Source organism: Patella vulgata, chromosome 1 (genome assembly GCF_932274485.2).
Source record: "Patella vulgata chromosome 1, xgPatVulg1.2, whole genome shotgun sequence".
NCBI lineage: Eukaryota > Metazoa > Mollusca > Gastropoda > Patellidae > Patella > Patella vulgata.
The window spans coordinates 25,782,223-25,800,581 of NC_065879.2; the positions used below are offsets into that span (position 1 = coordinate 25,782,223).

The following is an 18,359-nucleotide window of genomic DNA, read 5'->3' on the forward strand; positions in this document are numbered from 1 at the left end:
GAAAATGGAGAAAGGATTGCGAGAGATAAGTCTATATTGCTATTTCGAAGTGCAGGGTTAAATATGCTTAGTATGCTGTTTCTACTAAAATATCGGAGAAAGGGCTTGAGAAAACAAGTTGCATACAGTACACTTAAAAATATCTCCCTCCTAAGCCAAACCTAGTCTTCCATAAATAAAACATTCAATGAACTATTTGTCGTAGTAATTAAGACTAATTAATTAGTGAGCGAAGTCTAAGCAAATTAAATTTTCTAATCAGAACATTTTCCCTCATAATTCTGAAGATAGCTTGGGCCATAGTTTATTCTCAGCACATGAAACTAGTCCAACTTTTTTATTTGCATTGATGTTTTACGATTCCCGAACCATCATTTTCATCAATCTTCTCAGTAAAAATGCTTGGTTTTTTCCTCAGTGGAAATATTTTAATTCATTGCATGCCATTTCAATTTACAAAATGTTATTGATTTCAAAAGCCGTCTAAGAATTATCATGGCCATGGTCATCATTAAAGGATAAAAACTGATTGTTTTGGAAAAGCTCAGTGTCAACATCAAACTCATGAAATAGATGAAATAAATTGTAAAAAGATCTTTTTAATGTGGGATGGTGTGTTATTTATTTAATTGATATATTGTTGACATTCCCGGACTTCATAAAGAACTTAATGGACTGTTTTGATTGTTATTTTATAAAACCATCATTGTGCCAGAAGGCCATGGTATTTACTTTAAGTTGTCTGGCATTATCATGAAGTTCCAATCAATATGGTTCTTAGGCCAAGTGTAAGAAATATTTTTTTTTTTATACACCCACATTTTCATATGGTTAAAAACAAGGTCATGGGTATCACTCTACAGGTCACAATTTCTATCCGATTTTGACAAAACTTGAAATATAGGTTTATGTGCCAAAGATCTCAGCTCCTTTCGATATTGGCATGTATCGGACCGTAACTAAATGGATTATTTCCGCTGATTGTACGAAAAATCATGTTTTTAGCTAATGGACACTCTAGAGCTCTAATATATCTTCGTTACACCATGGATTATGACCCCTGATTTTATGAAAAATCATGTGTTCAGCTTGTGGGTACGCTAGAGGTCACAACTTTTATCTGATTTAAATGAAACTTAAAATGTAGGTTAAGTACAGAAAGATCCCGGTTTCTTTCGATATTCACGCTTATCGGACCATAACTTTCTAAATTATGGCCCCTGATTGTGCGCAAAAAAAATCTTGTTTTTAGCTTGTGGACCCTCTAGAGGTCACATTTTTATCCGATTTTTTAAAAAAAATGTTCCCATGATCACCATAATGACGGTCGAGTCCGAATTTTGTGAAGTACGAATCGAAACTGCCCAACAAAATGACCGCTCCACGTACGCAAATAGTGTAAAAGTATGCAATGCCAAGGTTGTGGACTCCTAGAGGTCACAATAAATATTTAACTGATTTTGATGAAATATGTTTATATCCCAAAGATCTGGGTTCCTTTCGATATTTGTTAATTTTGAAACAGATTTTTCCTATAGATATAAAACCGTAAGGTAAATCCACTAGAGTCAAAATCTCTGTCCTAAAACAAGCTCACTTATTAATCTTTCTCCTTGAACAAATTCACTTATTAATCAGCTAACACCAAGTTGTTTTGCCTTGATTTTATAATGGATACTGTCAATCTAAATATTTTATAGTTGATACTATTAATCTAATTATTTGGTGCCTTCTGATATATATTAGAATGAATAAAGTTCAAGTGAAAATGGCAGAACTATGCCCTCCTATATAAAACAATGATTTATTTTGAACACATAGCATGTGCTTGAATGGGTCTCAGAAATGTGTGTTTCTATTGTTTTTAAAGGTGGGGGTGGATGGCTTAATGGTTAGCGTGCGTGCGCTATATCATAAAGTCTGTCATTGAGCCGACTGGCGTGGTTTCGAATCCCGGCTGTACGCGACAAGGAGTAGGGTCACCTGTCCAACCTCGTGGGTTTTCTCCGGGTCCTCCGGTTTCCTCCCACTGCTAAAGACCCCTACGCGCAAGCGAATTATAGAAATAAAATAAACCATATGTTAGTCCCGAAATGACCTAGTTTGTGTCGAGTGGACGTTAAACCCCATTTCTCTCTCTCTCTCTCTCTGTTTTTAAAGGATTTGCAGAATATATGTATGTTGTCATTTCTAGTAATTTACAAGTTTTGTAAAATAATCTGGTGAGTCTAATATGTTTATCTTTTGTGTTGATTAAATGTTCAAAATGAAATGGGGGTTTAACCTCCTACTGTTCTCATCTGACTGGTGTGGATTAAAACTCGAAATGATTGTTGATGATCATTTGTGTCTGAAAGGTATTATGACACAGCTGTTGTTCAAATAAGAAAGCTTTAGAGGAACATATATGATATTAGACTGTTCCTTTGATCAATCAGAACTTGGATAATTTTATTATTGTGGCCTATCGGAGATATTTATGTGTTATAAAATCCAAGTCGACAGAAAGTAAAGTCCAGGTGGGCGAATAAAATATACAGAAAAATGTTATGATTTTTTTTTACTCCCACTTGATAGAAGAAACTGCATAATTATTGTACATACTCACATTATTGCTTCCATTAGGAATTTTTTTATAAATATTTTATTGGATTAACTGATAATTTAAAATTACATGAGGAATGAATGACATGTTGATCTTGAGTGAACATTTCAGCACAAATTAGATCAAGCTTTAGAACGAATTAAAAAAACAACATTTGTAGCTGTTACACACATCTGACTATTTTGTAAGTGTGTAATGTCTGGACCATGATATTTGTAGGAAGAATTCTATTTGGCTTATAATTCATCAGTCTGGTGGGCGTTATTTATCAGAAACTATAATCATATTATTGTCTATACAAAGAGAAAAATACCTCTTGGGAATTTGCAACAAAAGAGTCCGCCCAAAATAGATGCTAAAGTGTATCTCTATGGGCAAGTGGAGAGAGAATTTTGATATGTCGAGGTGAATATGTATAGTTTTGATAAATAAAATGCCACCATGATATATCTACAATGTACAAGCATTTGTAGAAAAATGTTAAAATTTGATAAATCATTTGCATGAATTATATAATTCAAAGTTCTTTTAGTTGTCTTCACTACACTACATGTATATGGAAGAAGGTGTTCTGTTGGTGTTTGGGGTAAGCCAGTAAAATGGTCTGTTTAGTCAAGCTTTATAATTCTGGTGTACTTGGAATTCTGGGATACACCTATAAAGCAGTAGAGAACAATACAATGGTTAATTAAAAATAGTCTACCCAATTTATGACATTCCATATGCTCCTAAACTTAATACTAAAATTAAAGATTTAACAACAAAAGGACAACTTTTCCTGAAGTGACTGGGAGCATTACATGCATTTTTTAAAGGAGGCAAGTCGCTAACTCAATATCCTCCACAGTCTTCGTCATGAATTTAAATCAACATTGATGTTGTTATCTTACCCTGAAATAATGGGCTTCTGATATCCAATATTTTTGACAAAATGAACATTGTAAAATTGGTACGCGAGTCGCGTACCGGAATGCTTTCTGGCATCATTTGTAATGAAGCGACTCAATAAATGAGGCTGAACATATCCCACAAGATTATACTACAGATATAGACTGGAATAACCAGACTCCAAAGACTGCCAATCAATTTGGACTCTTCGCATATGCTGCTGAACATAAATGATTAGAAATTACAGTAAAAACAGAAACGATTGAATGTAAATTAGTTTATATACATTCATAACAAACATTATTATATGCGTTCCGCTGAACATAACTGATTAGAAATTACAGTAAAAACAGAAACGATTGAATGTAAATCAGTTTATATATATTCATAATAAACATTATTATATGCGTAGCGACCCATTAGTGTGAAATTCTAGGTGCCAAAGAATAGAGATTTATCTCCTTTAATCTAATCAGTTATACCCAAAATACCATACTGGTATTTTACATGTTGGTATTTTCTGTTTGCTAAATTTATATCAATGTTTGATATATGATTAATTATTTGTGTCATGTATTTATAAGTAATAAGTATTTGCATCAAATACCATGAAATTGCTTGATCACTCTAGTATGAGTGAAAGGTCATGCATAAATTATTTTGTTTGACGTCAAACACTGAATGATCATGGCACATGGGTGTATTAACCACAAGTTTCTACATAAAATTGCTCAAAATTAATGCAAATCTTTCTGAGTTATTATAGTTACAGCGTAAGCTTAATTGAATATATGTATGCCTATGGGTCTGTTGATGTTTTTCACCATGTCTTATCTATAAGACATCAATATGCCTGGAAGAAACAACGAGAAGACATAACAATAACAAAGCTTTTTATCTCCTATATATAGAGTTGAGAAAAATAATTGATAGTAATAAGTAATGATACTATCTAAGTAGTTAAAATATTAATATTACTTAATTGGGTTGGGGGGAAGGGGGGTCAAAGTCATCTCAATGTGTGCTGCAGATCATTAGGATCAAGATTGTACACGACAGGGAGTAGGAACGAACTAAACCTTGTGGCTTTTCCAATTTCCTCCCACTGCTCAGTTATATTAACATTGGTTTTATTTACGGCCGTGAAACTAGAACCAAGACAGATTGTAATCGTACAAATCAAATCAACAAATAAAAACAGTCAAATTAACAATTTTATAATTATTTTTGACCCAAATATAAGAGAGCTTGCTATTTTATAGAGGTATTATTTAATGTTTTCTGATATATATGACATTTTATTCAAAATGACTAAATCCTACATAAAATGGCATCAAACTAGGAGGACATTTTGAGAAAAAAAAACTTAAATTATCTGAAAATTTTGATCAATGTTACCGTCTGCTAAAACCATCCCTGTACCGTAGTTCCCATTTTATTCATTAAACATAAAAGAAATTGATAAGCAATTTAGCGTGTACATGTTAGTGCCGACTCCTATAGGTCACTTTATAAAGGTTGATCATAAAACCATTTTCTCATTATTCAATATGTGACCGAAATAATCACTTCACTGGGTCAGATTGTCCACTGGAGGACATCTTTACAATGTGTCAATAAGTTGCCATAGTGACCAAATACTGTAAATATATACACTATATGAATGTACTGACGTCAATGACTACTAGTAATTGGTAATCGGTACTGGTTGGGAATGGTGAGGATGATAATCCAATGATAATAGATTCTCGTAGTTGATCAATATCTACATTAGATCTTGGACACAGGTTGATACGGCTGCCAGTGGTCTTAGCTTATAACGCGTAAACGTATTGATCATGTAGCTACAATGATGGATTGACAGTTGGGGTCTAATAATTTCTGAAATAACACTGTAATTACTAGTTCTTATCTTAGGCTTAGTAGTTCCATCACGAATATAACTCACCTGTCTAACGCTCGAATAAACAGTATTAAATTTATAGTCTCTGATAACCATTATGCATTTTTTGGACACAATCTAATTTTAACAGCTTAATCCTCATTGAAATACATACTCAAATAAAACAAAATCAAAATATTAAAAATAGATAACATGGATTTAATAATATTTAAAAGAGGCCTATCAGAAGTTTTTACCCAACACTTAAACATGTAGGTAACATTGGCTTGTTTGTATCGTCTTCAGAGGATGCTGAATGTACATGCATCATATCTTTGTAAAAAAAAATCAGCAGCATTGCACTATTTTTGGACTGATATTCCTTTTGGAGATCCAACTTATAAAACATTTAATAGTTTATAAAGAATTCAAAATCACTCAAATGATCATTGACCTCATGTAATGGCATATGGTGTCTTCTTAAAGTCTTGCAAATCTGGTGAATAGCATCTTTATATTTGGTAAATGATGGTATGATAGACAACTATAGAAGAGTGAATATTATCTTTATAGACCAAAATCCCATTTAATCATGACTATCTTTTACATCAGTTATAAAGATGAAGTAGCCATCCCAGACTCCAGACTAGATATATTTCAATGAATCAATGGTGTTAATTTTCTGTATAAGACCCTTATTAGAAACCTTTATCCTATTTCTGCAAAACTAGCTGAATCTCTGTGGTACTTTTTCACTTGAAATACTAACTTGCAGTTTCCATATGTAATTAGTTGCAGATATTTTGGCAGAATTTTAATTTGTTTTTGATTTGTGCTTTCAGAAGAGGTTCCAGAGTATTTAACTTTACAACAACTCATAGATAAAGGTAAATATATTATTATTATTATACCCAGTTTCTTTTTAACTTGGAAAAGGGACAATGATTTTATGTTTGTCATTAATTAAAAATATAAAACATATGATGTATGATAAAAAGATTCTCAATTTAATTTTGTGAGCTGGTTTAATGTGAGGCATATAATTCCCACAGAGCTTCAAATCCAAACTTCATACCTTGATCAATTTGGGACATTTCCGGTGTGTTTGAATTTATACAGCATGGACCCAATAATGTCCATGGTCACAGCTTTATCTATAGGCTAACCTTTTTTATTTTTTCATATAGTCCAGTAACTGTGTGATATTAATATCCCACCACAGGCACTTGAAGGGATTAAAATAAAACTTCTTACTACTGCTTGACTAGTATTACTAATAATACAAAGTGAATCACTCACCATATTGTTTTGGATTGTTGAAGATATTTCGTCTGCTATCATATCACAATACTCATTAGTTCTAACACTTTCTGTCATTTTATTGCCAATGAGACTTTATTTGATCATTATACACCTTCCAATGTAAATATGGTGGGTGATTCACCTTGTGTTATTAGTAATACTTGTCAAGCAGTAGTAAGAAGTTTTATTTTAATTCCTTCAAGTGCCTGTGGATTCCACCTGCATAAACTACCATGAAAGCAAGAGATAAATGGAGTTATTTCCCCTTAACTAATCTAGCTTCAGTTCAGACTATGTTTTACAATTTGTAATTCTGGAAAATATACATTCAAACTACATGTGTGCTGATAGTAATACCAGAAACTTTTGCACAGATTCTGTCACTTGAAAGAAAAGGGTATTATGCTGAAACACTGCATAAGTGCATATGTAATCGTTTAGGCAGGTTTCCAGTTATGCTATTGACAAAAGTTCATAAATAATCATAGGCCGCACTGTTTCCAGCAACTAGGGAATCATTTCTGAAGCAGTCTGCTTTCTGTACCTTTCCCAAAATTGAGAGGAGTAACAGCTGATATAACCTGACTAGATGTACTAAGATACTACTACATTTACAGTACAAGTTACAGCAGAGGCCTACAGTCAATGTACCGTCACCCCTTTCAATGTCATCCAATTAGAATCATCTGGAAATGCCAATAAGTCACATGCTCTTTAAGCAAAGCAGTTACCGTATCCCTGAAGTTAATGATATGAAGAAGTGATACACAGCACAGAAGCCTAAAAAAATATTGTTTAGTACTGTACTTCTCAAGTTATGGCCCTTGTATGCATTGTTTAGATAAGTTAAACACAGAATCCTTTTGAATTTTACCCATTTATTTTTTTCTGGAATTATGGCCCATGTCCATCCTGTAAAAGAATGTCAACACTCTAGCGAAAGGAAGAATCTTAACAAATTTTTTTAAATTTCTGTTATCTTGAGTTCTGGCCCTTGATCACTTTCTAATCTATTCTTATAAATACTCTCGTTAAACTTAAAGATTCACAATGTGACAAAATTAAAGGACCACTTGTATGACTTAGCCTGGTAACCTAGTTCAACTTTTATTTTTACAGCTGGTGCAAGTCGTACAAGCATACAAGAAATAAAGAAAGATGTCCTCGAACCCGGAACTAGTGATACAGACGCGGACCCGGTGAAACAAACAGACAGTCCTAAAGTTAATCAGACTGACAAGCCTCCTGTTCCTGGTCAGGCACAACCACAAGTACAGCATCCGGGAGACGGAAATACCGGACTCGGTAGTCATGGAACACCAACTAGTGGAGTTCTATTTATAGGTCAGTATTGTCCTAAGTTATAAATTTTACACTCCTTTATGACAGATTTTTATACGCCCACATTTTCATGTGGATGTATATTGCCGTCGCCCATGTCCGTCCACAATTTGTTTGTGGACACTCTACAGGTCACAATTTTTATCCGATTTTGACGAAACTTGAAATATAGGTCTATCTCCCAAAGATCTTGGTTCCTTTCGATATTGGCATGTATCGGACCATAACTTCATGGATTAATGCCCCTGATTGTACGATCACGTTTTTAGCATGTGGACACTCTTGAGGTCACAATTTTCATCCGATTTTGATGAAACTCGAAATGCATGTTTATAATCCAAAGATTTTGGTTCCTTTTCAATATTCGCGCATATCGGACCGTAACTTCCTGAATTATGGCCCCTGATTGTACGAAAAATCATGTTTTTGGCTTGTGGTCCCTCCAGAGGTTCACAATTTTTATCCGATTTAAAAACAAAACGTGTGAATATATCAATTATACACTAATGGTGGTTGAGTCTGAATTTCGTGAAAATCGGACAAAAAGTGACGGACATAATGGCCACCCCTTGTATGCAAATAGTGTAAATATATGTATATCAAGGTTGTGGACCCTCTAGAGGAAACAGTTTTTATCCGATTTGGATAAAACTTTAAATATATCTTTTTATCATAAAGATCTTGGTTCCTTTTGATAATCACACATATCCGAACGTAAACCCTGATATGTCAAATAATCGCATTTTTAGATTGTGGATTCTCTAGAGGTCACAATTTTTTTTCCGATTTTAACAACCGTTTAGATATATCACCATTCCACCATAATGAAGGTTGAATTGGAATTTCGGGAAAATCGAAATGAAACTGCCCAACAAAATGGCCGCTCTTTATATGCAAATTGTATATAAGTATGTAATTCAAAGGTTATGGACCCTCTAGAGGTCACAATTTTTATCCAATTATGATGAAACTTAAAACATATCTTTATATTTCAAAAAGGGGGGGTGGATGCCTGAATGGTTAGCGTGCGCACACTGTATCATAAAGTCTGTCATTGAGTCAACTGACGTGGTTTCGATTCCCCGGTTGTAAGTGACAAGGAGTAGGGTTGCCTGTCCAACCTCGTGGGTTTTCTCTGGGTCCTCCGGTTTCCTCCCATTGCTAAAGACCACTATGCGCAAACGAATTATTGAAATAAAATTAAACCATATGTTAGTCCTGAAATGACCTAGTTTGTGTCGAATGGATGTTAAACCCCATTTCTCTCTTTCTCTCTTTTTGATATTAGCACATTGCAAACCAATGGATTATTGCCCCTGATTGTACAAAAAATCGTTTTTGTTTTTAGCGTGTTCTCTATCCATCTCTTGCAAAATGTGGGCGTATCCTGCCTGGCTGGTTAAAAATAAAAAACTACAAGATATGAGAAATTGAACTAATATATAGTATTAATAACAATAGATAGTAGATTGTTTAATATGTGTAATTATAATTGATACTTTTCAGTTATTGTTGCTGCGTGTAGTGTAGCAGGTTTAGTTGGATTAATAATGGCAGGTGTCTGTTGGTTCAAGTAAGTACAATATATGTAAATTTAAATATGTTTAATTGTCCCCCGCCTGTTGAAGATAACTTTGGTTCTAATTGGTTGGGAGTGGTGAAATTCAGAATATAGATTCATTATATCAATACCTTGACTAAGTTCGATGATGAGAATTTTCTGCTTAGGCTAAGTAGTTATAAGCAATTTGATTGGTCAAGACTTTAGAACACAACAACTCTATTTTTAATTGAGGTAGAATGCTTAAACTTGGTGTAGATGTTCATTAGGTGAATGTCTTGACTGAGTTAATGATTAATATTTTATTCTAATTTCTGAAGAGTAATGAAAGTTGGTGTAGAGTTTCACTACCAGGCATTTTAAAGCCTTGACTGAGTTCGATCGTCAATATTTTCTGCTTAGACTAAGAGGATAGATAAGCAGTTTGATAAAAAGACAAATGTTCAATTAATTAATATGCAAAATCTATTTATTTTCGGATTTCAGCAGGGGACATCGTGCCCACTGTTGGCTTGTGTCTATCATCAAGAGGTTCCACTGTACATTTTCTAGTAGAATGTAAAAAAAAATGATAGTGAAGGAGCCTATAGTGTTAGATATTTAATCGGCTGATCTTCGGGTTAAAATAGGACACGTGCGTTTAAATGAAATGGAGTTTAACATCTTACATTTCTACATCTGGTTAGTGAGCAAGCATCATACTCGGTTAACCATCTCATAATTTGAAGGGTCATGATATGAGTGAGTGTAAACTAAGATGTTGTCTCTATGATAGGCAGTAATGATGATTTGTTTGAAATTCAGTGAGAAGGACCACACCTAATCATTCATAATGATGGTGGCCTTTATATTAGGGTTTTATTCTACAATTTAAAAGATATTCACATGAATTAATAATTTAATCTGCAATTTTCGAGTTGCAAGTACCATAATCTTAATACCCTATCACCAAAAAATTAAATTCAGCAACTAGTGATTATTTATCTATGTTGATCTAGAGAATGGCATCGTTAACTAAATCTGCCTATTGCAGGTCTTTCTTTAGGCCTGAAATGTTTTCTAAAGTATTAATTAGACATTTATTAACTGATCCAGGCCTTAATCAACTCTTGATGGCATCAGATTTCTCCGATATTAAATAGATTAGAATGGTTCAGCGATACTTTGATTTAATCAAATATGGAGGACCGAGACTTAGCTCTGATCAACCAGTATGGTGGTTGAAATTATTGCACACGTCTGTCAAACCTTCAAAGGCTAATATCTTCGCTTGCAATAGAGTAATTTGAATGAAATTTTCAAATTATTCATTTTACATCATCTACTTTCGAACTATTATAGCAAGAATGGCTAGTTCTTTATCTAAATCTTACATAATGTATCTTTAAGCAGACTGTGGTGTGAGATTATGTGAATCTGATTGGCTAGCATGGTGGTCCATTTGCTTGTTATACTGTACATAATATGTGATTTCCTGCATAACCCTCTAATTATCTACTGCATACATAAACACAAATCTAAAGTAAATTTTCCACAAGAGTAAATTTGATGAGTATAATTTAATTGAAATGACAATCACTACTTGTGTATTATTCTTATTATTATGAGAGTTAGTCATCTGTTTCAGTTCAGTCCACGCCCATTTTAATCACATATATAATGAAATCAAATATTCAGATGAATGCATTGATAGAAGATTATTGTATAGATATTACTTATGTTCATTTCGTACATGTATTTGTAAATTATTTGATTCCTACATTGAACATTTCTATGGATGTTTTTAAAATCGGATACTTGGAGTTGTTTTTGGATTTTGGAAACTAGATATATTTTTCAAGATTTCAAAAGAATCAAATACAGATTTAAATCTAGTTAAATTTCACTTTCTTTATACGCTTCTGATTCACAAGACTTAATTATCCGTTTAGGTTTTCTTAAACTTTATAAAACCTGTTTTATTTTAAATTTGGCTTGTATGATTTTTTTTTTTTATCTGACTTAGATGTAGAGTTAGAAAGACTAAATGATTGTGACAAATGATCAGCAGTGATGTTTCTCCAGATTCTGTTAATTACTGAAAATCTTAATTCAAAAGTCTTAGATTCGGTGGAATCAGGGATGTGATTGTGCATTAAAGTGATATATAGCAGATGTTTTAAACAAAGGATATTACCCAGTAAGATAAAAGGGAGATTGTGAATTCATTATAGTTTTTATTTTTTTTACAAATAAAGAACTGCACAACATGTGTCATTAACAGAGACCACATCTTCTGTTGCAAGGAAAATCAAGGAATATATATGTACATTGGATAAAACTATAATAATAGCGTATCTTGGTATTGAAGAACATTTGATTTTCTTATTTGAAACATCATTTATAAAAACAGAAAAAGGACCAAAACTACAGAATACATTATTACCTACAAGTTAACATATTAAATATTTACATGTGTGAATTTTGTTGTTTAAACTAAAGGAAGATAAAGAGAGAGATAGGGAATTGATGAGACTAAATACATTTTTGAATTTCTTATGTAGTTATCTTGATCTAGGATTATTTATATAGTATTTCAAACAAGGAAATACAAGAGTATTTTTATTTTTAGCTTATATGTTACATAACAGGAATATGTATGGTATCAAGGAAGTTGTTCTGTGATGCAATTTTTTTGGATTGGCTTCATTTGTAAATAAACTGAGGATTTATGATTAATCCATCAAGTTGATTTGTAAAGAAACTGTTGATTGGATTACGTGATAGGGTGAAAGATTATATAATTAATATTCAGCATGGGAAACAGGTAAATGAACACATCTTATGGAGAATGGGTGTGGGGTGTGTCACAATTTGACAAAGTGTTTTCTCTATTAATGAATACTCACATGGTCCATCCATTACACTGCTTTATATTTAATCTATTAGTTTAAAAAATATAGCTCTATATTATTATTTATCCTTCATGAACTTTTGAAAGCAGACAAATATTTTCCATTCACATGTAGGATATTTTAAAACCAGTATTGAAAAGGATTTTATTGGCATTATGTGCTAATTCCAGAACTAAAGAGTTAGTCTACTTTTATTGATTCTATGTATTTTCTTAGCAGGAAAGAATGTAATGAAATTTGATAAATATAATACAGGCACTGAATATTTCACAAGAGTCATATTTTTTTATGATAGAGGTCCACCTGTTTGAGTGAACAATGATTTGACAGCTGGTATGAAATGATATGGTATTAATTAATTCTAAACCTATAATTAGTTCATTTACATTTAAATATAGTGATAATCATAATTGATAACTATATACAGTACTCGAAAATCAAGGCCACAAGGATAATAATATTTGTTTATCTTATTGGTTATCCATGCAATAAATTTAATGTTACTAATTTACATAATTCGCCAAAAAAGGCAGCCCAGTATGCTACAATACAGACATTTTAATTAATGAAATGACAGATATTAATGAAGTACAAGATAAAAAACACCCAAAAAAAACGAAACAGAGTTAACATCTGGTTTCAGTTCGATAATGGACCTTATAATACCTTATTATAAGGTCCATGGTTCGATTGAGGTTGAGTTTGAGCCCACTTTATATATTTTAATATATAAACTTGGATCAAACCGTTTTTCGATGCAATAAAATTCTATTCTATAACCATCAATTTACTCTGTTGGTAGCAGTTCTATTATACAAAAATAATGATTGGTTCATAAATTTCAAAATCTTGAATGCACAGCAATATATTATTTGTATTGGCCTTCTGATTATAATGAGTAATAATCATATACCCTAAACATGAGCCATCTGTTAGATAACTGTTACTGTTGTTTACACCTAAAATATTGGCCTATAAAATCTGTTTATACCCCTAGAGATGTTATTACGCTGCTAGTTGTCATAACTTCTTTGTCATTATTCACTCTCATTGACTCCTTACATCACTATGGCTGTTTATTTTGAATCTTTACGGAAAAATAGAGGAAAATTTATTAAGAATTTAACAGATATTCGGACATGGTAAGAACTATTTCTTAAAAATCTCATGTTAGATAATAGTGAATTAAATCAAGTACCGGTTTGTGTATTTTTTTTCTAGTAAGAAATAATAATAGATTGTTCAATATCTGTTGTTAGAAATACAAATAACAATTAACATGCATATTATTATAGATTAAAGTAGCTGTGTGTGATCAAGGCTAGATAATCTCCCAGCTTGGATTCAGTCGAATTGAAGCAGGTCCATAAATTAGATCAAGGCTAGATAATCTCCCAGCTTGGATTCAGTCGAATTGAAGCAGGTCCATAAATTAGATCAAGGCTAGATAATCTCCCAGCTTGGATTCAGTCGAATTGAAGCAGGTCCATAAATTAGATTTCGCGAAACATAAAGAGAGAAAGAGAGATGGGGTTTAACGTCCACTCGACACAAACTATGTCATTTTGAGACTAACACATGGTTCAATTTTATTTCAATAATTCGCTTGCGTCTAGGGGCCTTTAGCAGTGGGAGGAAACCGGAGGATCCAGAGAAAACCCACGAGGTTGGACAGGCGACCCATTCCTTGTCACATACAACAGGGGAATCGAAACCACGCCAGTTGACTCAATGACAGACCTTATGAAACATGACACAGCACGCACTAACCATTCGGACAACCAACCCAACCCAACCCAACCCCCCGAAACAGTATGTTTGTTTACACAGGGAGCAGCATAGATCATTGGAATTTCAGTTCATCGTATCTTTGTAAATATTGAAAGGAATTGAACCATTTTTGGACTGATATTCCTATCAGAGATTCAACTTTTACAATGTTGTAGTTTGCAAGTGTTTACCATATAGTAGTCACCCAAATCATGCTCGATTCAACAAAAAAGAAAATGTCCTATTATTTCATTATACACTTAATTATGAAAAATCTAAGCTCTGGCTTTGAGATAAAAGCATTAGGCATGATGCCGTCAATGTAGTCGAACTGTGGACAATAATAAAAGAATTTCCGAAGTGCTAGTGCTTCTTTCTTAAATATACAATGTAAGCTACCTGCAAGGACAATACAAACAACCCAACAGAAAAGCTACAGTTAGATACTTATTCTTAGGATAGATATAGCCTACTTTTGATACATAATATAAGGGAATTCTGAAGATATTAACATTTTAAAATTGAATAATTGTGCCTTATTACCTGTTTTAAACATTAACAGTATTTTAAACATTGATATTATTTAATTTTAGAAATTACAAACATTAACTTGGGCTTTTGGGTAGAATTAAAACCACCTTTCTGTAGTTTACATGTGACTGTCACATTGTGCAATCTACATGTTTAGGTATATTGATGGGTGTCATGTATCGACATTTAGACATTAATACTCAGCTGTCTGATGTTTATACCCCCTACAGTCAAATATACATAGTAACTGACATATTATAATATACTGTCCACTGCATCTAGTCACTCAAAGCCCTTAAATATTTGAGGATGTGCATTTATTTGCATTCAGGGTCAGAAAGGGGTCAGTTGATTTAAGTGAAATATCTTTGTTAGAGAGAGTCTTTCTCAGGGTTATTCAGCCAGCAAATTGTGTTGTCAGCTTGATTGTAAGAAATTGATCTACCATAATGGAATCAAATAGATCCACCTATATACATAATTATATAAATGCTTGGTAGGTACTTGTCTTTGTCCTGTTTTGACCTTTTAGTTCTTTTGGTTATGACAAATTAGAAGTAGGCCTACTCTGTGAGTATAATCAAGCTCTGAATCTGATTAAGCATAAACTAGCCAGTTTTCTTCTTAATTATAAGTATAAGGCGTTTAAAATATTAAAACCATTTTAATAGCATGTTGATCATCATTATCTGACATAACTGGTCCTGTTATCTGGATTAGTACCATTCTACAAATGTCTTCATGATAATGAATATTTTCTTGAAGATTCATGATTTATAGACTCGAACAAGAAGATGAAGCTGTCTCCATAGGGGAAGATAATTTGATTAATTTAAAGGATGATGAATGAGCTATACTCCCAGACTTGATTGGGTGGTCTAGTAGTTACGCGTAAAATCACAAGGTCGTTTTTGAGTCGTGTGGCATGGCTTCGATTCCCCGCTAGTACGTTACAAGAAGTAGGGTTGCCTGTCCAACCTCATTGGTTTTCTCTGTGTTCTCCAGTTTCCTCACACAGCTAAAGACCTTCCACGAGCTAGCGAATTACTGAAATAAAATTGAACCGTGTGTTAGTTCGAAATGACCAAGTTTGTGTCGTTGACGCTAAACTCCATTTCTCTCTCACTCTTTGCTTTTGAATCACATACTTAGACATAAATCAGTCCACCCTGTCAATTTTTGGGGATATGGTCATACAGGGGATAAACTATAACACCCAAAATAGTTCTGTCAGAACAGTCAATTGTAGATCATATCCGCTGTTACTTAATAATGATAGTAATAATAATGTATTTACAGTGCAGCTGAAATTCAGCACACTGTACTGAACACGATCTATCATTCAATTGAAATTAAATTAATCATTTTGTATTTCAAAAACTAAGTCAAAGTTGTAGTCTTTTGAACTTTTTGGAGAATCATAATTAAAGTGTATTAAAATATTGGACAAAACTTGATAATGATTGCAATGCCTCAGTCAACTGATCTAACAGTATTAAAGTCCCAACCTAAAAATTATAATTGCTGCTATTAAAAAATATTTTGGTCCAAATGTATTTCAATCAATCATTCGTAGTGTAAGTTATGTCCATTTGAAGTTCACATTGGTTTCTATTGATTTCATATTGCGACTTTTAAATTAGTAAAGTAATAATTCTATCTTTTACTATATGTCAGTCTTTTCTTCATAAAGGTTTTTGTAAAACAGGTGTGCTTAATTACATAATAACAACTTTATTTACATTAAAATGGCATATATTTTCACTACCATGGTATTTGTAAACAATATGTTTTCTCATGCAATTGGCAATACTATTTATTACATTATTTTTGAAAAATAAAATTCTTATACTCAATTACACCAAACTTGAGGGGATAGGGATACTGTTAAATACTATTTATCTTTCAATAGGTAATTGCTTAGATAGTATCATTCAGTGAAATATTTGTAATTAGTACAACTTGGAAATGAAACTTTAAAGGGAACATAAAGTAATTTGTATGGTGTAGTGTTGTATAAATCTATTAAACATTCTACCAACAAAGGATCTAAGTAACCTAAGATGTAGATTTGCAATTAATCTGTCTGATTTGCTGTAAGTTGGGACTTTAATAACTGCATTAAATATGTCACTTATTCAATATTTTGTTTAATTTTCCAGTAAAATAATAGAGTTTACTTACATTAAAACATTACAACCACTTGCTCTTTGCATTTTATTTTGAAAGTATCAAATATCAAAAGATTAATGACTGAATCAGCCCTTTGTCCACAAACATTCATTCTCAAGTTTTGCTACAAATTTATGCTTCTGTTCAAGTTTTGCTACACATTTACTCATGCTCTTGTATGCTACAAAGATTATAGAATAAGCATTTGATTTTTCAATGCTTTGGAACATAACACATTTGATTCTAAATAAGTGAGAGTGATGAAACTAGGGATATTTTTTCATTACATCTATAACATGATTAAATTTGATAATGAGCATATTCTGATCAGGTTGAGGAGAGTGATCAGCAATTTTATTGGTTCAAGTCTTATAAAAAGGTAAATGTGGAAGTAATTAATGGAGATGCTTAATTGTCAGACTAGAACGTTCTGAATTGATGAAATTGCAATCGAGTGACGCGAAATTCTGTCCTGTCACAGTTCTGAAAGTCCTGACAATGGAGGTGGTGTGTGTAGAATAGTGATGTAATTAAACCTAATGAATATGTTTCAGCTGTCATGATTGGTTAAGATATTTTCTCATGCACTCAGCGCATGCCTTCTAGCCCCAAATCCAATTTTCATTCGATTGTCACTATTTTTGGGTTTGACAGAATTCAACCCGGGAATTCAATTGAGCATCCCCAATGAGTGTCCTCTTATTTGAGGTTAAGGTGGGGGACATCTGTCTGTTATTTATGAATTTTGTCATTCTAGGTATGATTATGGTAATGTCATTATTGGCTGAGACAAAGATCGCAAAGTTACAGAGTTTTATATACTATTAATAATAAGCTGAATGTCTCTGTATTTTCAGGCTGAATCGAAACGCAAAAGCTACCAGTGATGTAGAATATCCAGCCTACGGTGTTTCTGGACCAAACAAAGACCGTGTTCCATCTCCTGGAGATCGCAAATTAGCTCAGAGTGCTCAGATGTATCATTATCAACATCAGAAACAACAAATGATTGCCATGGAAAAGTAAGTTTTCTGTCTTCTATTGTATAATGTCTATTTTTATTTATCATGATGATTCCCTGTCAATAAATAGATTGGATTTGAAAATAACAAAAACCTTGATATACACACAGAACTTAGAAGGCGTTTTCTTTTGGCTCAACGATTTCTGCAAAAGATTGAGTTATGCATCAATGTCTTGGTACAAGGTGAAGGAAGACTTTGAATTTTGTTATATTGAATTTGAATGCCAGCGTATTAATGGATGAATGTTATTTTTGTAGGGCAAATGGTGAAATGAAACACGATGCATCTGAAGATGAATCAGAAGAAGAGAATGAAGAAGGAGATTACACAGTTTATGAATGTCCCGGACTCGCCCCAGTAAGTCACATCTAATATTTATAAATAATAG

General features: G+C 32.8%; 1 protein-coding gene across 1 annotated transcript in view; it reads left to right on the forward strand.

The window, feature by feature from the left end:
• LOC126811421 (neural proliferation differentiation and control protein 1) overlaps window positions 1-18,359 on the forward strand; it is a 50,528-nt gene that overhangs the window by 25,915 nt on the left and 6,254 nt on the right. Inside the window, exons 2-6 of the mRNA XM_056101526.1 lie at window positions 6,218-6,262; window positions 7,797-8,021; window positions 9,525-9,591; window positions 17,804-17,968; window positions 18,229-18,328. Coding sequence (XP_055957501.1) covers window positions 6,218-6,262; window positions 7,797-8,021; window positions 9,525-9,591; window positions 17,804-17,968; window positions 18,229-18,328 — 602 coding nt within the window. The remainder of the gene's footprint in view (window positions 1-6,217; window positions 6,263-7,796; window positions 8,022-9,524; window positions 9,592-17,803; window positions 17,969-18,228; window positions 18,329-18,359) is intronic.